Source organism: Heptranchias perlo, chromosome 27, assembly GCF_035084215.1.
Source record: "Heptranchias perlo isolate sHepPer1 chromosome 27, sHepPer1.hap1, whole genome shotgun sequence".
NCBI classification, from domain to species: Eukaryota; Metazoa; Chordata; class Chondrichthyes; order Hexanchiformes; family Hexanchidae; genus Heptranchias; species Heptranchias perlo.
In genome coordinates this window covers 13012796-13040524 of record NC_090351.1, presented here as the reverse complement: position 1 = coordinate 13040524, position 27729 = coordinate 13012796, and the positions used below count along the sequence as shown (strand labels likewise).

General features: G+C 41.4%; 1 protein-coding gene across 2 annotated transcripts in view; it reads right to left on the bottom strand.

The window, feature by feature from the left end:
* Positions 1-27729, bottom strand: part of LOC137344412 (signal peptide, CUB and EGF-like domain-containing protein 3) — a 286841-nt gene that overhangs the window by 143940 nt on the left and 115172 nt on the right. Inside the window, exons 1-3 of one of the 2 annotated variants that reach the window (XM_068007358.1) lie at positions 23553-23617; positions 21646-22079; positions 3389-3523 (exon numbers count right to left, since the gene is read on the bottom strand). In XM_068007358.1, the coding sequence (XP_067863459.1) occupies positions 3389-3470 (82 nt within the window). In that variant the 5' untranslated portion in view covers positions 3471-3523; positions 21646-22079; positions 23553-23617. Of the gene's footprint in view, positions 1-3388; positions 3524-21645; positions 22080-23552; positions 23618-27729 lie in introns of those variants that run through there. The other variant, XM_068007356.1, reaches the window with a different exon arrangement.

Here is a 27729-nt window from a genome sequence, read left to right as displayed (position 1 = left end):
TTAAAATCGAGGGCAAAGGAATTTAAGTGAATACATTAAATAGGGGAAATTAAACCCCTTGGGGGCTTATATGACTGGTGTTTAAACACCTAATTAAAGCTGCAGACTACAGGACGGAAAGGTGTAAGGGTATCTCAGGTTAATGGCTGTACTACAGCTAATGTACAATGTGTTTATAAGTAAAACAGCTCGTCCTTCATAGGAATTTAATACCATAGCAATTAACAACAGGAAAATCCAAACATCAAGCTTACTCCTGAACAGAGAATGTAGAACTTACTCTTAAATATAGTCGTAGCAAATCACTTGAAAACCATAAGCAGGAGCTCAGTATTTTATTAACTTCCAAGAATAAAAAAATAATGTTCCCACATTCTACTCTGCTACTATGCAGTCATTATGCAGGTGGCTTTTATAGTATTGCATAAATCACAGCATAATCACAGCTTCCCAGAACATATCATTACAAGAGGCTATAAAAACCATTAGGAATTTGAGGTTTCATTAAAGTATAAGGGCCTATTCATTTTGTATCACTATATTTTACATATAATGAGCTGTCCAAATAGCTGAACTGCCCAAAGGTAGAGAGACGCTGACTCTCTAGACTTTCTGGGCAGTGGCGAGGGGCAGAGCCAATTGCAACTCCACAAGACATTTTCTCTGTCTGGATGGCCTCCCTTCATTTCTTCTACTCAAATCTACAGGTTTGCAGTTTTACTGCTCTGTAATGGCTACCAGAAATATCACACTCTTATAGACAAACTACTGATTTGCCTCATTTAAACGCATTAAAAATTGGGTTTAATTCCAGGAGTTTAGGACTACTGCAATTGGAAGTTTCTACAAATTTGACATCGCATTCATAAAATGTTGAGGGAATTTTTTTTAATGCAGCCTCTTTAAAACAGAAAAGGATTCAGTGCATCAGCTTCCCATTGGTGAAACCCACAGTTTATTCCATGCTGGTGCAATATGACGACTCACTTTTGACTTGAGAAGGTTTTCTTGTGATTGGGATCAGCTGGATAGTCCAATGACGCTGATAGTTCATTCTGTTTGTATTACAGATGAGTGGATTAAAAGCACCAAATAACTGGTGCTCTTTTCAACAAACATTAGTTTTTGTGAGGATTACTGCAAGTTCAGAAGGTAATTAAAATGTCTCAAAACACTTCACAGGGCAACTATCAGACACTGAGCTGTGATGGGAGAAGGATTGAGGGATGTGACTGAAGGCGTGGTCATAGAGCTAAGTTTTATGGATGCGTTTGAAGGAGGAAATAGAGTTAGCAAGGCAGAAGGGTAGGGAGAGTGTGGGGCTGAGATGGCTGAAGGCTCTGAAAGCAAAGGTGAGCAGAAAGAAGGGTGAAGGAGGAAAATGAGGAAGGCCAGAGTCAGAAAAGCAGAGGGCACACTGGTGAGCAGGGTTGAAGGAGATTTCAGAGATATGGAGCGCTGAAGCTGTGGAGGGACTTGTAGATGAAGATAAGGATTTTGACTTCTAAGTGTCGAGAGATGGGAAGCTAATGGAGGTTAGTGAGGGCATAGTGATGGGGGAGTGGGACATAGCGTGCAATAGGGTGTGAGCAGCTGAGATGCAGTTTATGAAGTGCAAAACCTGGGAGGCCGTCGAGGGGAATGTTCAAGTAATCAAGGTGATCTGGAGATGAAGGCAGCATAGATAAGGGTTTCAGCAACAGTGGGAGTGAGGCAAGGGTGTGGGCAGGCAATGTTTTGAAAGTGGAAACAGGCAGTCTTGGTGATGGCCAAGGTGTGAGGCTTGAAACTCAGCCTCAGGATAAAACTGAACACTGAGCTTGTGCATCATCAGATTCAGTCTGAATAAACAGCCAGGGAAGGGGGGGTGGAATCAAGGGCTAGGGCATGGAGTTCCGTAATGGCTTCAGTTTTCTTGATAAGATGAAGAAAGTATGGGCCCTGCTGACAAATACCACCTGACAAATGGGTGCCACAGCGAGGAAAAATGAGCACTAATCCTTTTGCCCCTTCTGCAGCTGAAATTTCTCTATGGCTTTTCTGGTGCCTGCACCAGACTACACCTGAAGAGGGCGCAAAAATGTAAATGACATTCAAATGGATGTCAAAGGGCTCTGCATACAGATTTCTTCTATTAGTGCCAGATGCAAATCAGGGGCAGACTGCCCCTATAAAAAACTGGGCACTACTGCTTCCTGAGCTGCCATTTAGATGCTTTCAGCATCAAAGTAACAGGCTGGTTATCAACAGTTCAACTAAATAACTGTTGTTTGCTAAGGTATTAACAGCTCATTAATAAATGATTAGGAGGACCATCCAACACAATCATAAACTGATGCTTGGTGTATCTAATCCATTGGTGTTTGCTTCCTCCCACAGGGCAAATTGTAAAGTAATGTTCCTCACAAACAGACCTACAGGTGACATCAATATCTAAGATGTGGAGATGCCGGTGATGGACTGGGGTTGACAATTGTAAACAATTTTACAACACCAAGTTATAGTCCAGCAATTTTATTTTAAATTCACAAGCTTTCGGAGATTCTCTCCTTCCTCAGGTAAATGTTCAGGATCTCCTTGAAGCCTACGCATTTATACAATATCTAAGTCAAAGGAAGTTCACAGTCAAATCCTAGTAAAATTGCAGCATTTCAATAGGTTGCTTCTGTAGCACAATAACCAAATCATAGACTCTTACAGCACAGAAGGTGGCCATTCGGCCCATCATGCCTGTACTGGCTCTTTGAAAGAGCTACCCGATTAGTCCCACTCCCCTGCTCTTTCTCCATAGTCCTGCAAATGTTTCCTTTTCAAGTATATATCCAATTCCCTATTGAATCTGCTTCCACCACACTATCAGGCAGTGCATTCCACATCATACAAACTCGCTGCATAAAGAAAATTGTCCTCAACTCCCCTCTGATTCTTTTGCTAATTACCTTAAATCTGAGCCCTTTGGTTACCGAACCTCCTGCCAGTGGAAACAGTTTCTCCTTATTTATTCAACCAAAAGTGAAAAGCTGTAGATACCCTCTTCATATTGGCCACAAGCGTACCACTTGCAGATTCATCTCACGAGGGGCTGGTTATAGAGACAGAGTGGAAGTTTTTGGCTGTCTGCTCTCAGATCCTTTCTACAGAAAAGTGAGACCTACATTGGTCTTTATGTGCCCCGAGGTAACTGGACAACACTTTGGCCAGTGGACCCAGTGCAGCCGCCAAACAGTCATTCCCTCAGTCAGATTCAAGGGCTAGCTGTTTCTTTGGAAGAGATCAGTTCTGTGAAGAAGCAATTATGAGAAATAAAGGTAATGTAAAATCGAAGTGAAACCACTTCAATTTATTTTCAATCAGATGACATTTACGTTAAAAGATGATGGAGTCTGACCTTCAGGCCGCAGGATGCAGGTGTGCTGGTTGTCACTGAGGAAGAATCCGTCCCGACATCGGCACTCGTAGCTCCCCATCATATTGACACAGATCTGCTGGCATCCACCGTTGCTATCTCCACATTCATCCACATCTAGTGAAAAGGAATACAGAGACATCATTAAAAATACACTAAAACATGATATTCCAGTGTACTGGAGGTAAACCTGTCCTCACCAAAAACCTTCCGTTTATGATCATATTCACACGAGCAATAGCAGAGGCCAAATTTTGGAAATGGGAATGGAAGGGAGAGAAACAGTACTTCACAAAGAGATAAGCAAACTTACATCCTACATATTTGAAGACTAGACATTTGCACAGACAGGCAGGGCTTTCACTACCCCCGCCCCGCCCCCCACCCCACCACCACCATTGTCACCTCCTGTGGGGAAAAATAACCGTATGAAATTGATTTGCTCTGTAACAAAGTGCATAACATTAGTTGGAACACTATGAGGTGGAACTCAAGTTCCCCACATGGAGTGTTCCAAATCTCAACTTTTCCATCAGGAAAAGCAATGGAGAGAGGCCAGATGGTTACCAACAGGATAGGAGGGCAAACTGTGACAAAACTAGAGATCAATTCATCTCACGCCACTAGTATACGCCTCCAAGTTGTCAACTCACGGCATGTACTGGCAGAAATCTTGGCACAGGTTACATGCCCTTCCTCTGGGTAAAAAACAGTCTTTGGTACAGAGAAATCTAAAGTTAGACATTAAACACAAAGTTGTAAAATTAATAACTCAGCAACATGCCTACTGGAAATATATTTCTTACTCTCAGAGGAAAGTAAAACACATCCGAACCATTCAGGTCCAAACATAAACCTTCAAGTAAAGCGACAAATCACAGTTTACTTTAGTACCAAATAGACCTGACTTTTGCCTTTATTTGTGCTTTTTGCATCAAATCATTTCAATGCAAATGGACCAGTGTTTGAAAGATCAACATGTGGAGATTGGACCTCAGAGGAATAAAATCGACAAGCCATACGATCATAGGAAGAGCACATATAGAAATTTCTACCTCTGGATTACTATTCTGGGCAAATTTTAAGGGGGAAAAGGAGTATTCTTTGTGAAGTGGTACTTTGATTTAAATTCAAGAACTGTGGAATAGATTGGGTGAACTATTAGAAGTGAAGGGAAACTTGTGAAGACTGAATGTTGCAGCTCAGATTTCTAAGTTAGGAACAGTTTGCTCCTTGACTATAAATTAAATCTCTAAGCCAGCTGTCAGCTAAAATTTGTTGATTTTATTTTGTGCCAAGAGTCCAGTCTACTCACTCCATTAACTGTACACCTATACAGAACTCCATCGGTTCTTAAAGGAACCTAAAGGCATAATTAAATATTATTAAAAGTTCCAGTGGTTTAATGTCCAGCTCTTGCCTGAACAGCTGGTATCCAAACCCAGGATTTTCAACAAGAAACTAAAATTAGCCTGGGGTAAAAAGGAAAGAAAAAAAGTGAACAATAGAAATCTGAAATAAAAACAGAAAATGGTAGAAATACACATCACCTGGATCAGAAAGACAGGATAATGTTTCCAGTGAACCTCTTTGTCAGAGTCATTCTCTTTCAGATGGTGTCTGACCAGCTGAGTACTGACAGCAATTATATTATTAATACCACCAGATGATCACACCACAGTGTGTCAGAGGCTTTGGTGGTACATCATCACCTAGTGGCCACTGCCTGCAACTACAGTCCCCACCGCTTATAGGAGGTGCGTTGGTGTTAACGCGATTTGCCCGCTTTACACGGTGGACGGTAAACCCAAAACTCAAACATAACCAACATATTTTTCAAAAAACAGGAAATCTCACTTAGCAACTGCCTCTCCTAACTGTTAACAGATGCATCCAGGATCTCATCGCTGAGGTAATCGCACTTTAACAAGATGCGAACAGCTGATTCAAACTGCTTGAAGACCCGACTTTGGCTAAAATCAGCAGCGCCTTTTAAATCAGTAAGTACAGGGTAAGTACTTACTGAACTGCCCGATATAGTCGGTGCGCTTAATACGTTATAAGCTGCGCCTTTGTAATTGACTCCTATGGTAATGCCAAATGGTTAGTGCCATTTGCCCAATATAGGCGGCTGCCCGTGGTAAGCATGGACGGTATATGTGGCGGGGACTGTACAGGTTACAGTAGAGCTACATCATCACCTAGTGGCCGTTGCCTGTAGCTACAGTGCCATCAGGATCTGTTTACATCGGGAATTCCCATTATAACTGATTGCATAGTCATTTTTGATGTTAAATATTGGCCGAAAATTGTGACAACAGGAAATGAAATATGTGGACAGGAAATTGTTGCATTCGCAAGAACTTTAGTACAATATACATAGATTATTGCTCTATGCGTGTCAGCTTGGCACAGTGGTAGCCATCTTACCTCTGGGGCAGACCGTTTTGGGTTCAAGCCTAAGTCTAGGATTTGAGCACATAATCTAGACTCACACTTCAGTGCTTTGCTGAGGCAGTGCTGCATCGTCAGGTAAAGTCTTACAGATGGGACATTAGGCCGAGGACTGTTTGCCTGTTTGGGTGCACGTAAAAGATTCCGTGGCACTATCTGAAGAAGAATTGGTGAGTTCTCCTAGTGAGATCAACATTCATTCCTCAACCAATACCACCAAAGCAGATTATCTGGTCATTTATCGCACTGTTGTTTGTGGGATCTTGCTGTGCGCAAATGGGCTGCCAAATTTGCCTACATAACAACAGTGACCGCACTTCAAAAGTAATTAATTGGCTGTAAAGAACTTTGGGATGTCCCAAGGGCATGAAAGGCGCTATATAAATACAAGTTCTTCTCATCTCTCCCTAACATGATCAGGGCCACTATTTTGGAATCAGGACCCCAAAGACAGACGCGCCCATCATGTAGTTTGCAGCTCTGCAGTAATCTATTTAAAATAAAATAAAACCATGATTTAGATGTTTTCTTAAAAGTTGGGTCCTGCTGTTAGAATATGCTTCAGCTAAGTATTGAGCAATTAATGTTGGGGCATATTAATAGTGTAGATCCACTTTAAAAGTCCATTATTCCCCTATTCATTTTCTTGAGAATCTATAGGGTTAATTTGGGTTGGGGATTTACATTATCAATGGAAATCTTCAACTCAGAAATCTAATGGGTCTTTCAGTGAAGTGATCATATTAATTTCAAAATCCAGCATGTAATAAACTTTAGATTCCTATATAGGAATATAGGAACAGGAGTAGACCATTCAGCCTCTCTAGCCTGTTCTACCATTCAATGAGATCATGGCTGATTTGTATCCGAACTCCATCCATCTATCTTGGCTCCATATCCCTTAACACTCTTGGCTAGCAAAAATCTATCGATCTCAGATTTAAAATTATTAATTGAGCTAGCATCTACTGCATTTTGTGGGAGAGAGGTCCACAATTCTGCAACCCTTTGCATGAAGAAGTGTTTCCTAACTTCTCTCCTGAATGGCCTGGCTCTGATTTTAAGGTTATGTCTCCTTGTCCTAGACTCCCCCACCAGCGGAAAAAGTTTCTATCTATCTACCCTATCAAAATCCTAAAAACCTCAATCAAATCATCCCCTAACCTTCTAATTCCAGAGAATACAAGTCTAGTTTACATAATCTCGCCTCATAATCTAACCCTTGGAACCCTGGTAAACATTCTGGTGAACTGCGCTGCACTCCACTCCTTCCAAGGCTAGTGTATCCTTTCTAAGGTGCGGTGTCCAGAACTGTACACAGTACTCCAGATGTGGTTAAAAGGGCTTTGTATAGCTGTAGCAAAACTTTCTCCCCATTACATTCTAGACCGCTATTATTTGATTATTTTTTGTACCTACTACATTTTAGTGATCTGTGTATCAAATTTATATTGTTCTCCTGTCCTCCGTGAGCAAAATCTCAGACATACTCCTCGTAATCTGTTCAATCCAGGGCACCGTCCAGTGAAGAGAGGAATATAATTTAAGTTATTACATTTGCAGCTCACACTCAGGGCTCTCAACACTGGGCTTTAATAAAAGGCGCAACAAATGTTGGATTTTGACAACAGAGGCTTGGTTCAGTAATTAACGTTAAATGTACAATAATAAATGCATGTTTATGTTCGAAGGAATAGATCGACAAACCCTGGCCAGATTCTGAACCAACAACGGGTTACGTATTTATCTATAAACTAGAGTGGAGCCAGAACAAATGTGATATACTGAGCTCTTCAATCAGTCATAAGGACTCATATTCTTGTAACTATTAAAGCAGCATTTTGCAAAAAGATTTGATTTGTACTACAAAACAAATTATATCTCTTCCTTTTAGATGAATGGAGCTGAGTATGTTATCCATGTACACTGCTTTTCCTTGTAGACTTTGCAGTTTTTCCTTGTATTTTCCTAAATGGCAGTGGACTTTTTCCTTGTGAGACTCCCTGTATGTGCATAACTGAAGACTACACATGAGCAATGATATTGCTCTGGTGATAATTTGCTAAGTAATGAAGAAACATAACCCACTAAATGTGTCCCAAATATTTAATCTACCCACTCTGTTATTTGTGTGGTTTTATTTCTTCTGGGAGCAGGAGGCGAAAGTGAAGCAGCATTTTGGAACCAGGCAGAAAACATGAGGGACTTTGGTTACGTGGAGAGACTAGAGAAGCTGGGATTGATCTCCTTAGAGCAGAGAAGGTTAAGGGGAGATTTAAAATTATGTTCAAAATTATGAAGGATTCGGATAGAGCAGATATGGCGAAAGTGTTTCCAGTGGCAGGAGAGTCGATAACCAGAGGACACAGCAAGTTGTTCTGATCTGGAATGCACTAGTTGAATGGGTGGTGAAAGCAGGTTCAATAGCAACTTTCAAAAGGGAATTGGATACTTGAAAAGGAAAATTTGCAGGGCTATGGGGAAAGAGCAGAGGAGTAGAACTAATTGGATAGCTCTTTCAAAGAGCCAGCACAGGTACGATAGGCTGAATGGCCTCCTACTGTGCTGTACAATTCTATGATTCTATGATAAAGCAAGCTGATTTAGCCGGTTTGGGACTTTCCTTCCTGCACTGACTCGAGACATATTTTTTCTTGTAAAATACAGGAATCTCTCTAACCTATGTGTCTTTTCCCCTTTTAACATGTGTACATGCTGCCAGGACACTTAATTACAGGTGAAGCTTTTTTTTTTAAAAAAAAGTTGCTTTTGTGAGGCACTTTTATATTTTCCCCTAAAATCGTCCTGTACTGTAGACTTTCCCCATACCAATAGGACCATTACTAGGCTTCCCCTAATGACTCAGTACAGCCATCCAATAAAAGCTCCTTGCCTTCTTCTGTGTGGCTGTGCCCACCCTCCACTCAATGCCTCCACACTAGACCACGACTTAGATTGGATAACTTAACAACCGGGGACCTGATACAAATCTGCAAACTATCAATCTGAGCACAGGACATTAACAAGCTGCACCAGCTTGCCTTTCCCCAAATCATTTACTCTCAAAAATGTTTAAAATACATGCAACTATTTCAGAAAACAGTAATATCTCTCATTTAGTGAAATTAACAGCAAAGATAAGAAACTAAGACACTGGCAGGGTGGTGTGGGGAAGCAATAGCTCTTCCACACACTACAGTCAGCACAGACTCCATTCTGTGCCCACTGATTGCAGGCAATTTTAGACAAAAGATCTTTGTCTCGTTAATGGCATTTTACAGTGTAGGCTCCCCCAATGTTGGCCTGCCTACAGACCCTTTGTGAGATGAAATGTCACTTTTGATGTGGTTGCCATTTAATTCTCTTACCTCTTGATCTTGTCACTTTGATTAATCTTACGCCCTCAAGCACAATTGCCTCTTATTTCTTTCCATGACCGAGAGGTTCAAATAAAGTTTTTAAGTATGCCCTCCAGCATTCCTTTTTTTTTAAAAGGCTGTATCCTCATCCATCACAGACATTGGGAACTGAAGTGTCAGACCTCTCCTAACCTTGCTGGGTAAACTTCATGTTCTTTGGGGATATTGAGCCTTGTGCTTGGCACAGCTACCTCATTTATGTGAAAAGTTCTGACTGTAGTGCAGCTTGGTGGGGTATGGTTTAGAGCTTCAGTCAGTAGAAATAATGCAGAATTGGTTCATGATCCAGTGTATAAAGAAAGTCCTCTGATTAACTTGGTAATGAGTGAACTTGACAGCATAGAGAGAGAAGGGAAATCGTGGTACTCCTGGCTGACATTATTAAATTTGAAATCCTCTGGGATTCAGCAATGCCAAGAATCAATACTCAGGTGTACAATTTTAAGAGGGCCACATTCAAGGGTATGAGGGAAGAGCTGAAATAAATCGCCTGGGAGGAAACTGCTTATTATTCAAGGACAAATGGAATACCTTCAGAAGCATTCAGAAGAAAAATGGACCAGCAAAAATATGCTAACCAAGCATGACGTTAAATGGATAAACAAGATCAGAAATTAAATGAGAAAGAGGAATGAACTCTACAAAACCAGTAGCAAGAAAAATGTGGGGATCCACTGAGAAGAATGCAGGAACTTCAGAAACATATGAGAGTGGCCAAGGGTCAAAGAATCTGGAAATTAGAATCATTACTACCCTGAACACATTAGTAAAATGTCAACTGTGGTTCTCCTGCCTAGGAAAGACGGCTGCTGTTGCCTACTTACTCCCACCATTTAAATATAAATGTTTTGATGGGAAGGATCCCCTCAGCACTTTTTCCAACTAAGTTTGATAATACACTGGCGTTATCATGCATGTAATGTCAAACCTGATACAAGACTACCTCCTCCATGGGGTAGTAGTCACAGCACTGAGCTCCAAAGTCGAGTTGGGCAACGCTTCTGGAGTTATACTGCAATATCTATATGAAGCAGAACCTGCTTTGCAGTGATGAATAAAGTTGTAGTATAAACATATGCGAAGATACTGAATGGTGAGGAAAAGGCAGAACCAGAACATTAGTTCAGGGTAAGTCATAACAGTGAGGTCAAGGCTGCAGATGTTCAAACTGGTTAACAGTAAATGTAGGCTGATATGAAAAATTCCCACAAAGAGGGATCTGTACATGAGAGAGGTTCCCAGATAGGGTGATGCAGGTCAAGCTAGTTGGATGCTTTGATGAAGGGACTGTCGGCTTTCTTTTCTGGATGAATGATCTGAAATGGCTGAATGGCCGTCCTAATTGGCATTTATCCTTCACGTTGGCACAAACTGGAGAATTTTGTGCTCTGTAAAACTTACAACCAGGTTAAGTGATTATCTATTGAACAACAGGGTTGCAAAAGGTCCATTGGTGGCTGGTACAGAGCAACAGCACAAAGTCAAGCCAGCAACACCCTCTTGTCAGAGAATGTTGGGCTTACACATGGAGTTTTTACAAATGTAACTCATTTACAATGGATAGGCAGATAAACAATGCACCATCTGGTTACTTTTCCAATTGATTTCAACACAAATCTTCCTCTGCAGTTGAAACAAGTATGCTCTCATGAATCATACTTTAGATAGAAGACAAAGAAACTGGATGAATATCTACTTACTAAGTGAATTGGAGATTGAGTCACAAATGCCCTATGGAATACAATGGCCCTAATCTCATTGGACCATGGAAGTGTAATCTGTGGATTGCAACTGGAGAGGGTTGAATGAAATAATTTTAGATTAATATTGGAGAGTTTCTTCTGGCTTTTCCTCTCTCACCTCTGGTTTCTCCTGCCCCATCTCCACCTTTTTGGTCCCTGTGTTGTCTTTCCACTGCTGTTTGCACCTGAGGGTGAGGTATAGTTCTGTGCAGGAGACATCCTCTTTAGTCTCGGTGAAATGGCTCTGTGTAGCCATCAGTTTCATTAATGTTACGCAGAAGGGGCTTGCCTCATAACCCACAAGGTACCTCAAACTCTCTCTAATCTCCATAGCAAGCAGAAGCAGAAAGATTAAGTTGAAGCATTCGAGAGGGTAGACAAAGGAGTAGGAAAAAAAAACCATAGCCAGGAAAGTAAGGACAGATCAGGAAAGGCAGCAGAAAGTAGTAATAAACAGGATGTGTCACTACAGACACATATTTTGATGTTACTAAGCAAACTTCCCTTTAATTTAGAGGGGAGGGATGTTAAGATCTACTGAATGCTATAAAGTTTGTAGTGGTTAAGATTTTTGAGGGCGTCTCTAGCATGGTTTATAAAGCCCATACCAAACAAGGATTAATTCAATTTATCCAGAGATATGAAGCCTCATGTAATTCTGACAAATAAATATAAATGAATATTTAAATGCTCTTCCAGCTCACTTTTGCACTGCCTTCAGCACATGGAGGAAGGAAATGGCCTCTTGTGATATATAAGAAATTCAGAGACCATTTCCTCCACGAGCTGAAAGGTCAAAGGGCAGCATTTTAACAAAAATGCAAGCCACTAGGGCCTTTCTGGGGCAATCAGAAAGTACTTTTCGTTTAAGAAATATATTATTCAGATGCCTTGTAATACTCCATTCATTACCACATAGTGCAGTGATCACACACCATGAGACAGAGAGGTCAATAGCTCTTGCTGTACTCACCACTACCCTTCAAAATGGACTAGTCCTGATAAAGTTTTGTTGTAAAGGGATTAGTAATAATTAGCAATTTTACTTTTGGCAAAAGCAGGGGGGAAATGATAACACTCTTGCTGGACCTTAAATAATGGATCTGCCCAATTGCCTCTCTCATGCTTCAGCCTCTCTGTTCTTCGCATGATCATTTCTTTAATATAAACCATTAACAGTGAGATGGAATGGGATTGAATGAAGTTGGTCACTTTTAGTGGCGGTAGAAAACACGATAGTGGGTCGGCCCTCCATTATACACCCGCCCAATTTTCCTACCCACTGAAGTCAATAGCACGAGGGAGCCAGAGTATAATGGTGAATCACTAAGTATTATTTAATTTGTGAACAGCTACAGGGACAAATATTTGTAAAAAAATTTACGTTAGCAAATATACACAAAAAAATCTCTCTATGTCGCAACCATTCCTCGCTCTCTACTTGTTATGGTCCTTTCTCCTCTGAACATTCCTCTCTTGTTCCTCCTAAGCTTAAAACAATCTATTTTATCATTGCTCCTCCTCCTACAGCCTCACTGTGTTGAACGAATTGCAATGGCATTCTTTTCCAGGACCTCAGTCTTCCTTTCTTCCTACAATCTAAAAGCTTTTAAAATGCAATCTTGGCATTATCTAACCACTAATTCTTGATTCACATCGTCTTTTATCCTATGCTTTTCAGCCTACCCAGCATCATGGGCCTATGTGACACAAACTTTCCATGGCAACCAATATGGCAGGGGCTGAGCTAAGGTGTCAGAGGAGGCGGGGGGAGGGTTATTAATGAGTATTGCTGAAAACCCCCAACTGAAGGGACATCCAATGACTAAATGCAAACTCCCTCCTCCCCAGGGTGCACTAAGCCAGATAGAGCAGGAAGGTCCCAGGTTTAATCTTTTGTGTCCACTGAGTTGTTGATTTCATCTGGGGCAGCAGTGGGGATACTACATTTGGCCTAAGTGGCCCTGAACTAGGGTGTGAAAAAATAAACAGCCAGGGCTCCCACTCCTGATCTCAAGTCTCGCTTGAGACCTGTTCATTAGATATGCATGTTCTCGAGTTCTGCATTCAGAATCCAAGTTAAATAACCAGCTCATATCTACATTGACCATTCTTCTCAGCATTTCAAAAACCTGGATAATGTCTCCTCAATCATCGTTCCTGAAATAAAAAGTTCTGTGAGTCTCTCCCTGGAACGTAAAGCCCCAAAACCAGAAATGTTCTAGTCATTCTTCTCTGGGCACTTTCCAACGCACTAATCTCTTTAGAAAGATAGGATATCCAAAATTACACACAATGTTCTAAATGTAACCTCATGATGAGCTATAAGGTTACAATAACTTGTTTTAACACAATCAAATGTCCTTGGACTGTCTCCCAGTACATGATTGGCTTGGTTGACAATAGCTTCACATTAGCTGAATACATTCAGTGAATGGTAAGTAACCACTTCCAAATCCACATTGTCCCTTTAAACAATTCTTTCCAATGCTGTCTCTCTGTGGATGATTCATACATAGCAAAATCTCACTTATACTAGTAATTATAGGGCTAGTACTTAGATACCTTTTATATACGAACCAGTCTATAATAAAGACTATTACAAGTTAATTCATGTATGGTATTAGGACATGTATGGTGTTATCACTAGAGATTTTGAGAAAATGATGATAAACATAAAACACTTCATTGTCATCAATCCCTCATCCTGTGCCTCAATCACTCCTGGCCAGCCACTTCCCTGTACAGTATCCTTCATTTGGCATTTAGATCACCTCTAAAATCCTGTTCATGCACATTAATTTAAAGCTTTGTTTTATTGCAGCTTTTTGAAGAGAGATGGGGTCTTCCCCTTGATGTTCACTCAATCTTAGGAAAGCTGTAATCCACTAACAAGTGATTGTGGAGGAGGTCACAACAGGATGCATTAAATGTAGTAAAACAACTTAACATGAAGAGAACTCCATTAAACCATTTTGGATTCAAAGATGTGCCCACAACTTAAACACAAAATACATCTGGAGAGTGCCCTTGATCCTTCTTTAGAAAAATGCAACGCACAACCACAAAATTCACCTGAAAGCTGCTGCTTGTTTAGGGAAAGTCACTCAGTTTTACTTCCCCATTGGTTTCAATGAGACAAACCACAGTAGATTTTGCAAACCAAAGGCAGTAATGAAGAAATTAAACAAGTTGAAAAAAATTTACATTACCTAGAATCTGCAATTATTTATTAATTTTTTAAGTTATCCTTCCAAAAAACAGCATTCACCATTACAAAATATAGCATCACAATACAGTGTCTAATTCACCTTTTCTTTGGCTGCATAAAAGCATCACAAGCTTATTCCAGCAGCAGTCCTCTGAGGGTTAACCTAGTACAGGAAGACAGATTCATGACCAGTTTTGTTTGTTTAATAATAAAAGAGTAGGCCTGCTGGAGAAGGGATCAGCTTGTAATAGGGCTGTAGATCTGGATACATACAATTTCCAGATGGAAACATATAATTTCCAGAAGGCCCAGGTTCAAAATGAGAAGGAAGAGCCTGATGAGCCCTTTGTAAACTACGCAAATATGAATTTTGGTTAAAACCTGGTGTTTTTTTTTAATGTTACTGAGGTGAGATATTTTTGTACAAACATGAGAGACATGTGGATAGTCCTGTGGCTGAAATGCTCCTTTAAAATGTTTTGGTAAGCTAATTGTCATCAAGGTAATAGATGCCAATGCTAGGAAAGGAAATCCTTTTCCAGCTTTGATAGTCAAGGGTAGAACTTCCAATGGCCAAGTTCATGTGTGACTGTTTACTGCGTTTGTACTTATGTGTGCTGCTTATATGCAAGCTGGGTTAACTATGAAACTGGGTTAACTATAAATTATGAAACTAGTGGCTCAACTTTGCTTGGTTAGGAATAGTATTGAAGGTTTTAGAGATCACTATAAACAGAGATAGTCAAATATTCCAAGCACATGATCGTTCTTGTGCTGCAGGAACCATGGAAATATCACTGTGGAAAATAACCAGCCAGGCTTGAAGAGTTAAAATGAAACTGTAGATTGAGAAAATGGAATTTTGCTCAACTATCTCTGGAAATTAAGGAGAAATTCTGCAAAACTTTTGCTCAGAAGATTAAATAAATGGTAGTATCCATTATGGGACAGGATCTATGCAAAGAATAGGTTTAACGGGCTGAAGTTTTTGCTTTATTGCTTTTGTTTGATAACGCTCCTTTGAAGCATCTTGGAACATTTTACTATGTTATAGGCGCTATATAAATGCAAGCAGTAGTAGTAATAGTAGTTGTTGTTGAAGGGCCCTTTTTTGGTCTGTGCTTCACATTTCACCAATGTAGAATTAGGTTTACTTATCTGAAAGCTCAATGCATAGGAACATGAGTTGGCATGAGTTGGTCATTCAGCCCCTCAAGCCTGTTCCGCTATTCAATAAGATCATTGCTGACCTGTACCTCAACTCCATTTACCCACCGTTGCTCCATATCCCTTAAATTCAAGGCATATTTTGAATTTATATGTGGGTGGGGTTGCACGTGCATGCTGACATTCATTTCCAGCCTCAAGCTTTTGGCTGTTGACACTGGAGAGTGAATACACACTCATCTGAAATCAATTTGCTTTCTATTTACACAGTGAGGACAGAGGCACCAGATCAAGTTCCATTTCCAAGCATTCTCACAGCAATATTAAATCAGGAAAACAAACCAAAAGGGCTGCTAAGTCCAAGCACAGAAGAAACTGAAAGAAAGCCAAAGTAAATTGGAACAAAATGGAATCCTGGTTCATTCATCTGGACATGTGACTTCACTGGGAAAACCACGGCCCCAATTAGGTTCCTTCAAAAGAGACAGAAATAGTATTTAATAGCCCATAGTCAGACAGGCTTTTATACTGTATTTGGCAAAGAATAGGGGGAAAAGCAACATACCTCAAAAGAAGCACTATTAGTCGAAACCAAAATTCCTGGAAAATAAATGTTTTGTCACATTTGAAGTCTAAATATATAATTCTTGGCTTCCAAAAGATTTTTATTATTCTCACTGAGCTTACTGAAGTCACTGGTTGGAAAATTCCAAAAAAGTTCAGATTTGTTTTACACCGTATATATTAGTATAAATTCACTCATATCCCCTCCCCCCATCAATATTAATTAAACTCAGATCTCACTCCCCAAAGCCTCATTGTAGAACTGAACCTTTCAGAGTAGGAAAGTCCCGGGCTTAATTGTTCAGTTATCTGATCTCAGCCGAGGCAGCAGCTGGAGAGGTTACCACTATCCTACTGAAATCCCCGACTACACCGACCCATAAAACTCTTTGTGGCTTGGGGCCTTCAGTTGGGCTCTGTTTCAAAACTTGCATTCTTCAATGGGATTGTTCTCTCTTGTCAAATTGTATGTGCACGTGTGTTTGATGTATCATAAGATTTGAAATTTTTCACCTTCTCCGAAGTGCGGCATGTCACATGACAACCAGACAGAAAAGGCACAAACAGTTGTGAGGTGTGAACAGCAACAGCAAACATCAAAACTAAAAAGACATTCTTCTTTCCAGTGTTTTATACGGGGTTCTGCTCCTGTTGAATCCAGTTTGTGTGTGAGGGAGATGTCTCATGGTAGTTCGAGAATTCATGTCTCTCTGCCTGCACCACAACATCCACTGTTACATGACAACCCGGCAGAAAATTTGCAAACGACAATCATGATTCGCAGGTGACAAAAAGCAAAAAAAATACAGATATAATTTTTTCAGCATTGTGTAGCAGTTAAACTGTTACATAAAAACTCTGAGCTAAAGGTGTTGTTCCTGTATTAGGTGGTTTTTGTGCATTGCTGAGGGGGACTGATTTTTCCAGGGCCAGAGGGGCATGTTTATGAGGCGGTTTGAAGCTGAGCCAGAGACACTGCCATTTTAGTCAGTCAGCCAGTCATGACAGGACCATCGCAAATAACCACCTGTTCATTCACGCTGCTCATTAGACGCTCAAATGTAGGAAAGAAAACTCCTTGGTGTAGCATTAAACCAGCTTCGGAAAGAATTACATATCCACTGTGTTGAGTAAGGGGAAGAAGAAAATAGTCTTATAATAATCTAAATAACTGAGAAAAATGTTTAGGGAGGGAAGGAGAGTAAAATAAATAAATGAACTTGTAGAGTAAGCAAATACTGTAAATCCACCTAGAGATGCAGGGCTAAAAACAGCTAAGAATGAGAGGTTTTGAGGAGGGAAGGACAACGTTATTTGCATCATAAACAAGGTTTATAAAGTGGTAAGTAAATAGTATTACAATCATTGCATATGTGTAATATTGTATTGTATCCTTCAGCATCAGTAATACATTTTACCTAATGTCAGTCATGCTACATATCACTTCAGTACATTTGCTTTATTACAGTGTTAGGCAAACTACAGTCATGTTTACGCTGCTAAAGGACCAAGGGTCAGGGGGAACTGCACTCCAGGCTGCCTGTGAACAAACAGGTGCATCAATCACTTGCCTCCTTGCAGACCACCTCACAAATTAGGTTTGCCACTCTTGTCGATTCTGCTAACCAGTTGTATATGGTTATGAAGAAAAAGTGGACTGCTCAGTGGACTGTCATTACACAGCATACAGTGCCAGTGGCATCAACAGGAGATTCCTCAGGCATAAAAGCAGCAAGCACAGTTGGAGCATCTTTCAGGAATTCCCCCATTAAAGATGTCAAGGTGTTTACACCCATGATTCAACAACAGCCATCTGCAGTGTGCTTGGGACGGACTCCAGAGAATCACAAGTGAAACATTCAGAGATCTCATGGCAGTGCAGTGCTCTGTACTCGAACAGGGCAGTGGCCAATGTCATGACCCAATCTCCAGCAGGGCCATGCAGCTCTTGGTACTGAGCAAGCAGGTGGGTCTCAAGTTGTCACCAGTCCCATGCCTCTACGTGCCTCTGGACAAGCAACAAAAGATAGCAAGCAAGCTGCATAGCTGGAACTGGACAGTCAACTCTTGACACACAAGCAGCACTACCTCAAGCTAAGTGGAATTACAACCAGGTCCACAGAAGACCACTGAGGAAGCATTCACAATCTCTCCAGCAGTCTGTCACCTCAGTGTAGTAGAGTAGAAATACCACAGCACAAAAATTCACATATCACAAGGGATAGGCACAGCAGCACATCACATTAAAGAAAGAAAGCAAAACTTGCATTTATATAGTGCCTTTCATGACCTCAGGATGTCCCAAAGCACTTTACAGTCAATGAAGTACTTTAGAAGTGTAGTCACTGTTGTGATGTAGGAAACACGGCAGCCGATTTTGCGCACAGCAAGGTCCCACAAACAGTAACAAGATATATGACCAGATAATCTGTTTTAGTGATGTTGGTTGAGGGATAAATATTGTCCAGGACACAGGGGAGGAATCCCCTGCTCTTCTTCAAAATAGTGCCATCGGATCTTTTCTGTCTGCCTGAGAGGACTGACGGAGCCTCGGTTTAACATCTCATCCAAGAGACAGCACCTCCAACAATGGAGCACTCCCTCAGTGCTGCACTGAAGTGCCAGCCTAGATTTTGTACTCAAGTTCCTGGTGTGGGATTTGAACCCACAACCTTCTGACTCAGAGGCGAGAGTACTACCCACTGAGCCACAGCTGACCCTAACACATGCTACATGTTCACTACTATTTTTAATAAAGATACAACACATCATCTTAAACTTTAGAATTATTGTTCACTTTGGAAATCAATAAATAGCACAACTTGAGGAATGGTCATTTATATATATATAAAAGAAGTAAATGTTGTGTAAAGAATGGTCTGGTCAACAGAGCTGAGCGAACCCATACTGCTCCCGAAGTGGCTGCTGAGCTTCTGCTAGCTCTTCACCATCATCCAATGCTCCTTCCTCCTCCATCTGTGTTATGGCTGAAACTGTCCTTTGCCTCTTTCTTCAGCTATGCTGTGCAGCATGTAACACACCACTACCATGCTGCCAAGTCTCTCCAGGCCAAACTATAGAGGCCAAACTTCAGAACTGTTTGAGCATACCAACTGTCTCCTCAATAATGTTCTAGCCTCTCAAATGTACATCTTTGGAGGCTCTTGGATAGTGAGTATGGGATTGTGTTACGGTGTCACGAGCCACAATTTGAGTGGATAATCTATATATACAAAGAGAAAACAATCCAACTTGTCTTCACCAGAAAATAATTGGAGAATTCATGATTCCCTTAAGATATGGAAATTACGAGCATTGCACAAACTGTGCATTCACATGCAGATTTTCTTGGCAGTGGTTCACTGAGTAGTATTCTTTTCTGTTAATGAATGCCATGGTTTACTGTACGGGTGCCTCATTGCTACATGAGTGTACTGGATGATACATTAAAAGGTTTTCAGTCTCTCCTCACGAGAGATTTTACTGTATCCATCAGCATGTTGAATATGGCATGTGTAACCTGGGTAATCCTTGCTGTTGCCTGGCAATAGTTTGTGGTAAAAAAGTTGAGTGTCATCATTACTTTTACTACTGTCACTGACATTGCTCCTTGGCTGGAGGTCATTCATGTATAGTTTCCAAACTGAGGTCTAGCCTCTCATACCTTGCTTCTTGGCAAGATTGAGGTAGCTCCGTTATGGATAATAGACACAGTGCTCCAGTAGTGGATTCTGGTGGACCACCTACTTATGGACTCGAATTTCTTTGGCGCTCCTCTGTTACTTCACCACTAACAACCTGTCCATGCTGATCCATTTGTGCTGCTGTGTAGACTGAAACAATACAGCCACTCCTTTACAATGACCCGGAAATTGCACTGAGCGGTGAACGAACGTTGCCCACTGCTCGTTAGTTATAAACTATTCGTGGCCATTAGTGCGGGAACTTCATCTAATGGTGAGTTGTAAAAAGTGCAGCGTCCTTTCCCAGGCTTCTTTGAATTGTGAAAGCGGGGAAAGGATCTCTCTCTCCCCTCAACTAATTAGCTAGAAACATCCTTGATTAGCCGCACAGAGTCAGAACCAGGAAGTGAAAGCTACAACAGTAAATTGAATGTAAAATCAGTTACATTCAATTGTAAAATCAGTTACAGTATCATAGAATCATAGAAGTTACAACATGGAAACAGGCCCTTCGGCCCAACATGTCCATGTCGCCCAGTTTATACCACTAAGCTAGTCCCAATTGCCTGCAATAGAATCATAGAAGGAATCATAGTAAGCAAAATAAAGAGAGGGTAAGAAATATCAAATTAAAAGATGGAGATAAAAGAGACAGAAAAAGATAAAAAAATGTTTTTTTATTTTTTATTTTTTATAAATGTCCAACAACAATTAAAATCGGAAGCAGTGAGACTCCACATTTTTAAAAGCTAATTTTCAGTGCCAGAGAGTTTGTTTGGCAGCCATTCCAACTTAACATGCCGTTAAAAGTTAGTTTTTACCTAAAAAAGCCAGCGTACTTTTTTTAAATGGAGAGATTAGTTTGTTTCCAGCTGGGCAGAAGAGCAAGTTCATGCTGGTCCATTCAATCAGCCGGCGAGTTGTCCTTCCCGCACAGCTTTCAAACAAAAGCCCTGAAATAACGGTAAGCCCTGTCAGCATTGCCATTATTTTATGAACAATTTCCAGGCCAATGTCTTTAGCTCTACACTGGACCTCTGGCACTCTTTCTGCTGCCTTAACACAAATTTTATAAAAGGAAGAAATTGCATTTATATAGCACCTTTCATGACCTTAGGATGTCCCAAAGCGCTTTACTGCAAATTAAGTACTTTTGAAATGTAGCCACTGTTATAATGTAGGAAGCATTAGCAATACCAAGCATCGCTAACATAAGGTTGGCTGGAAGGGCAAGCATGAGTAAATATGCATCTTCACCTTTAATTGGTATTTAACAAACCGGGAAAAAAAAACAGCTTTTACACTGGAACCATAAGTTATCCTTTGTTAGTCTGGTTTGGTTCTGGGAGACATTTTGGGACCTTGGCCAAGAATTGCTAATGAGCCATTGATGTCAGCATACCATATTATTAGACATTAATGCATAGTCAGCTTGTCCATTTACCTTAACAGAGTAATTTCATCCCCATAGTTAAGCACATGCACAGCTAGAGACTGTTAAAATCAACAATGAATCAAGCAATTCTATTAAAACTGAATAAAAACTGAACAAAAAGCTGAAGACCTGAATCAAATTGCCTGGAGGATTTTTTTTTACTAAAGGCGCTGAAGAAACGAACAAGGTGGAAACCCAATTCATCACAGATGCATCTGTCTACATATAGACGTTTATATACATATATATATATAACTACTTCCAGTCTCTAAACTGCATTTGCAGCATTTGCCCCGATTCTGTTTTGGGGCTACATAAACATCACAGCTGTACTACAGTAAACTCTTTCCTATTCTAGCCCTAATCATATAAAAAAGAAAAATCAGCTTCAAGTTCCCTCCTTCTCTGCATCCAGTTGTCTAAACTTTAAAGTTGCATTGTACTAAAGTGTACAACAGGAATTATGATTGTATGTAATGCAAAACGCATGTGTATTAAATCCTATGATGGTGGACAGACAAATCCACAATGACCCATACAGCTGAATAAAGTGAGAATACTTACACGGCAAGATCCTTCTGCGACTCGGTATGGTTTTAAATTTCACATGACACACAATTACAGTTTACTGAACTAGCAGTCATTGGTTAACAGTCACCAGAGTCACTCTCATGTTGCAAGCTAGGCACTGCTGGAGTCGAATGGGTATAGACAATCATGAACTATGTGAAAGGTTAGATCTCTCCTATTTCCATTTCAAGCTGCCGTCTGCAGTTCGGCTATTTACTGGTTCAGTTCTAATTCTTTTAGTTCTCGGTTGCTGTTCTTCTCTCATGGTCTTCCTTCCTTCCCACCAGCTTCCTTCAAAGTCTCTCGCATAAAATCAGTTTTAGCTGTTTTTCATTCTTTGAACATGTTTGTATTCTCCACCCATGGACTAAGGGACTGTTTGAAACGTGATAAATACAACTTGTGTCTTGGTCACTTGGACAATGTAACTGTCATTTCCAAGAAACAACAGAACACAAAATAGACGGTTAATTTTATTCTGAATTTATATTAAATAAAACCTTACAAAAATAATCAAATGCTCATTTTCTCAAGGTACAGGGTAATTAAACAGTAAAATTTTGCAGAATCAAAGCAAACATAGGGTAATGCAGTGTTGGCTTTCTACCACAAGTGTTTTTTTAAGCATGCTTTGTAAAAGTAAGTATCTCTCTTTCTTACCATACATATCTTGCAAATATAAGCACATCTATCAGCTTCAGCTGCCGACGGGCTTTGTGTGGTTGAGAACAGGTCAGCGGTCAGACTACAGACTGGGGGCAGTGGTTCTCACACTACCCCAGTGCTGCCAGACTTTGGGGTCTAAACCCCCCCCCCCCCCCACCCAGCAAAGCCGTCAGACCTCATGGACATCCCCTGCCTCAATGCTGCCAAACCTGGGACGCCCTTCGAGTGCCATGAGATGTTGTGAACCCTCCCTAAGGTTGGTATCCTCACCCAATTTCACCAGACTCCCGACATCCCATCCCAAAGCCACCCTTCCCCAGTGTTGCCAGAGTCTGGGGATCCAACTCAGTGCTGCCAGAACCCAAGAACCTCTCTCTCAGTCAGTGAGTCACTGGGGCACCCATACCCATTTGTGCCAGATCAAGGGTCCTCCCCAAACCTGCCAAACCCACAGATTCCACTTCCAATGTCACTAGATCCTGGGACCTGTCCCCATCCCATCCCCACCCCCCAATCTTTGCTCAGTGTTGTCAACCCCTAGGATGCCCCCCTGCCTCCAGTGAGCATAAACCCACATTCCATCCCCACACTCCTGCCAAAGCTTAGGTTCCTCTTCCCCAGTCCCAGGATCCACCCCAGTGCTGCCGAACAACAGGACTACAACTTTCATTGCTGCTAAACCCCAGGACCTGCAATCTCAGTTCTGTCAAACCCCAAAGGCATCCCCTAGTCCAAGTCCCCATTGTTGCTAAACGCTGTGACCACCCCTCCCTCATTCCCTAATGTCGGTAAATGCCAGATACCTGCCGTGCGATCTGGGTTTTAAAAAGGCAAGGTGAAAAAATTGAGCACATACGTAAAGGCATAAATAATAATCATTAAGATAGAAAACTACACAGGATTGAAGATCTCCAAAACATCAGTAAAAATCCCAGAACGCCATGTAATAACATGATTTGACATAATCAGTCACCGTGAATTGATAATACATTGTGTGTTAAATATCATCAGATCCCTGTTGCTATAAGTTAGTGTATCCTCCAACTCCAGGAGATCGGATACGTATATTGTTGTTATATAATCTACCTACGATATATTAAAAATCTTATGTCTGCATACGTTTGTCTGTAAAACCTTACTTCCCACTGTCACCCTATTGTCTTTTTAGTGTCAACTTTTTCCACTATATATTCCTTTTTTCACATTTATAATGGAAACTGCCTATGTAAACTTACCACACTATAATTACACACTCTTGCCAGTGCTGGCACTGCAGCACTTCAGTTTTGCATTTTCCAACTCCTCAGCCTTTACTGAACAGAAACTTCTATGCTCCAATCAGTTCTACTTCTCTGTTTCCCATATTACCACAAGTTTTGCTATTTTTAAATAATACCAAATCAAAGCATTACATAAGCATAAGGACACAGTGTATGGGTGTAATTTTAACCACAAAGAACAGTTGGACTGGGGGCAGGTGAGAGTGTAAATTACAGATTTTTTGAAAAGAGACCGCATCCCAGCTCCAACGTCCCCACTTCCGGGTTTAACCCAGGCGCGCCCGCGCATCCGAAACCCAAAAGCCCTGTCCCCACTTAATGCCAGTGGTCATATTGTTAAAGTGGCAATGTATCTCATTGAAATTGTTGAGGCACTTAATTTTTTGTGTATTAAAAAGGTAAAATTAATTTAACCTTACCTGCACGGGTTTCTCATCGTTTCTGAATTACGTCAGGTGAAAGCAGGCAGGAAGGGCCACATCCATGAGGTGAGTGCCTTTATTGCACAGCTTGTGGGCCAGGAGGAGCAGGAGTAATGCATCCAGGCCCAACAAGCTCACCTGGTGTGATCAGACGACCACCCCTCACCCCTCGATGGTGGACCCCTCCCAATGTCCAACCCCCACAATGCTCAACCAACATCCCCGATGGTCAACCCCCACGATGGCCAAGACCCCCTCCCTACCTCCGATCTTCTGGCGACCTCTGATCTTCTAGTGACCTCCGATCTTTTGGCATCCCGAGCACTTCCTCCCGTGATCTTCTGGCGACCTCCGAACTTCTCCACGGCCTGCGATCTTCTGCTGATCCGATCACCTCCGAGCTCGTGATCTGCTCTGCACCCCCCCACCCCCGAAGTCCTCCATGGCCCCTCCCCCCCACACCGACTTCTCCCTCCCCCCTCTCCAATTCCTGCCCGGTAACCAGCCAGCCTGTCAATCAGGTGCGAAACTCAGAAATAAAATTTATTGCCTTCAATTAGGTCGAGATCGTAGATTGTGGCCCGCCAACTTTACTTTCAGGTTCCGTGTCTAACTATCTCCGCACTCCACTCCACTCCACACTCCACACTCCACACTCCCCCCCGCTTCCTGTAAGAATCATGCCCCATGACTTTAAATGGGAATTAATTGACATCTGTGCAATTTGGTCCAATTAACCCCACCCACTAACCACGCTTCTCCTAAAGTCTACACTTGTTCTAGACTCCCTGTGTGCAATGCCATGGGAGCTCAATCATATATTAAAAAAGTATTGCTTCTGCGCACATTTCTTGTTGTGTAATACATACTCCCTGTAACATCTTACTTTTGCCATCACACGTTATCGATTGTCTCAATGTAAAGCAGCAGAAAATCAGAACTGAAGTTGAAGAAATGCATTAATCCAAAGTGAGGAAAACTGGCTAAAAAACTACCAATGAGAAACTACAAATGACTTATGAAAACAACTGGTCCTAAATGACCAGTCAGGAGAACCTATTAATGAAAGAAAGGTGAACCATCAAATCTCTTAAAAAACTTTTCTCATTAATTTTCTAATGTCCAAAATTCTAACTTAAAAGAGACATTAAAAAATTTAATATTTCACAGTGTAATTAAACTAGTGTAATTAATGTTTTTATTTGCAGGCCTCAGCCTCTCCCAAAAGCCTCGACTTGGATGATATTTTTGCCCAGAGCTGTTAGCTGAGGCAGATACTGCTGTCTGAGTATATATGGTATGCATCACACTTCCTGTTCGTTAGGCTCTGACATTACATTTTGTTCATTTGTTCCTGTTTCATGAACATGAAATCTGAGCCAAACAAATCTCAGCAACTATGAGAAGTGATGAAAAAGTGGAGAGGATGCAGAAGAGATTCACTCGGACAACAGGGACGAGAGACTTTAATTATGAAGAGAGATCAGAGAAACTGGAGCTCTTTTCATTAGGGCAAAGGAGGGTAACAGGAAATCTGATAGAGGTGTGTAAAATTGTGACGGGTTTGATAAGGTAAGACTATTTCCACTGATTGGTGAGTCAATAACTAGAGGGCATTTCTGATCACCATTCCTCCCCTTTGCAACAATATAACCTCCAAATCACCGTGTGTGATACTACAGGAGATCCATAGTATTACCAACACATGCATGCATTTTCTCTGGTCCATTCTACTTCCTTTGGATACTTCAGTGTAACACTGGCTTATGCAAGTTTCTATGCCATTGTGTCACCTGATTAGCTCAAATTTCATATTTCGAAATCAGGAACAAATCAGAACTTTCCAACTCTGAGCAGTGATGGAAGGCCACTAATAAAAAACAGACAGAAACTGAACCAAGTCACTCAAAATGTTTTTCAAAAACCTTTCATTGCCATATTTTTCTTTAGGCTAGACAGTAATTATGAGTTTGAGTTTTCTTCCAAGTGATTTCAATACAGGCTGCTGCATTAATTTTGAAATGTTTTTGAGACAAGGTTTGGCAAAAAAAGAATACATTTAATTGCTTATTTTGTTATTTCTGATACAGTGGCTGAGAGAAAGAGAGAGCGTGAGATAGAAAAACAGGCATGCACACACACAGGTTAGAAATACACTAATTATTTTCCACAAATCGATCAAAACAAACTTGCTTTCACTGTATCAAGGCAAAATTCTTACGGCAACTTTTCAAATTCTTTCATGCGAGTTGTGCACCTCTCCCCTATTTTCACACCCCAGCATCCCCCCCTCCCCAAACGGTGTAATCTCTCCACTCACCGTCGGCAATGCCATGGGAGATCTGCCATGCATACTAAACATGATACACGTGTGCACATGTCCTGTGCATATCACGCTTCCTGAGCAACACCGAACAAGAGGCAAAGTTGTATGAAGCATATTTCTTGCAGCTGAATGGCTAAAATAAAAATTCCTTCCAACAACCAGGTATACCGTTTTGGATACTGTTGTGGGAGATGGCTCACCAGGGGAAGGTGGCAGCGGCCAGGTTCATGGCACCGTGGCTGGCTCTGCTGCACAGGAGGGCAGGAAAAAGAGTGGCAGAGCTATAGTGATAGGGGACTCAATTGGAAGGGGAATAGACAGGCGTTTCTGCGGACGCAACCGAGACTCCAGGATGGTATGTTGCCTCCCTGGTGCAAGGGTCAGGGATGTCTCGGAGCGGCTGCAGGGCATTCTGGAGGGGGAGGGTGAACAGCCAGTTGTCGTGGTGCATATAGGTACCAACGATATAGGTAAAAAATGGGATGAGGTCCTACAAGCTGAATTTAGGGAGTTAGGAGTTAAACTAAAAAGTAGGACCTCAAAGGTAGTAATCTCAGGATTGCTACCAGTGCCACGGGCTAGTCAGAGAAGGAATGACAGGATAGCTAGGATGAATACGTGCTTGAGAGATGGTGCAAGAGGGAGGGATTCAAATTCCTGGGACATTGGAACCGGTTCTGGGGGAGGTGGGACCAGTACAAATTGGACGGTCTGCATCTGGGCAGGACTGGAACCAATGTCCTAGGGGGAGTGTTTGCTAGTGCTGTTGGGGAGGGTTTAAACTAAAGTGGCAGGGGGATGGGAACCGATGCAGGAAGTCAGTGGGAAGTAAAGTGGTGACAGAAACAAAAGGCAGTAAGGGAGAGTGTTCAAAACATGACCGGACAGATGGTCTGAGAAAGCAGGGCAAAGACCAAGGGAAGTCTAGATTAAACTGCATTTATTTCAATGCAAGAAGTCTGATGGGCAAGGTAGATGAACTCAGGGCATGGATGGGTACATGGGACTGGGATGTTATAGCTATTACTGAAACATGGCTAAGGGAGGGGCAGGACTGGCAGCTCAATGTTCCAGGGTACAGATGCTATAGGAAAGATAGAGCAGGAGGTAAGAAAGGAGGGGGAGTTGCGTTCTTGATTAGGGAGAGCATCATGGCAGTAGTGAGAGAGGATATATCCGAGGGTTCGCCCACGGAGTCTATATGGGTAGAACTGAAAAATAAGGGAGAGATCACTTTGATAGGATTGTACTACAGACCCCCAAATAGTCAACGGGAAATTGAGGAGCAAATATGTAAGGAGATTACAGACAGCTGCAAGAAAAATAGGGTGGTAATAGTAGGGGACTTTAACTTTCCCAACATTGACTGGGACAGCCATAGCAT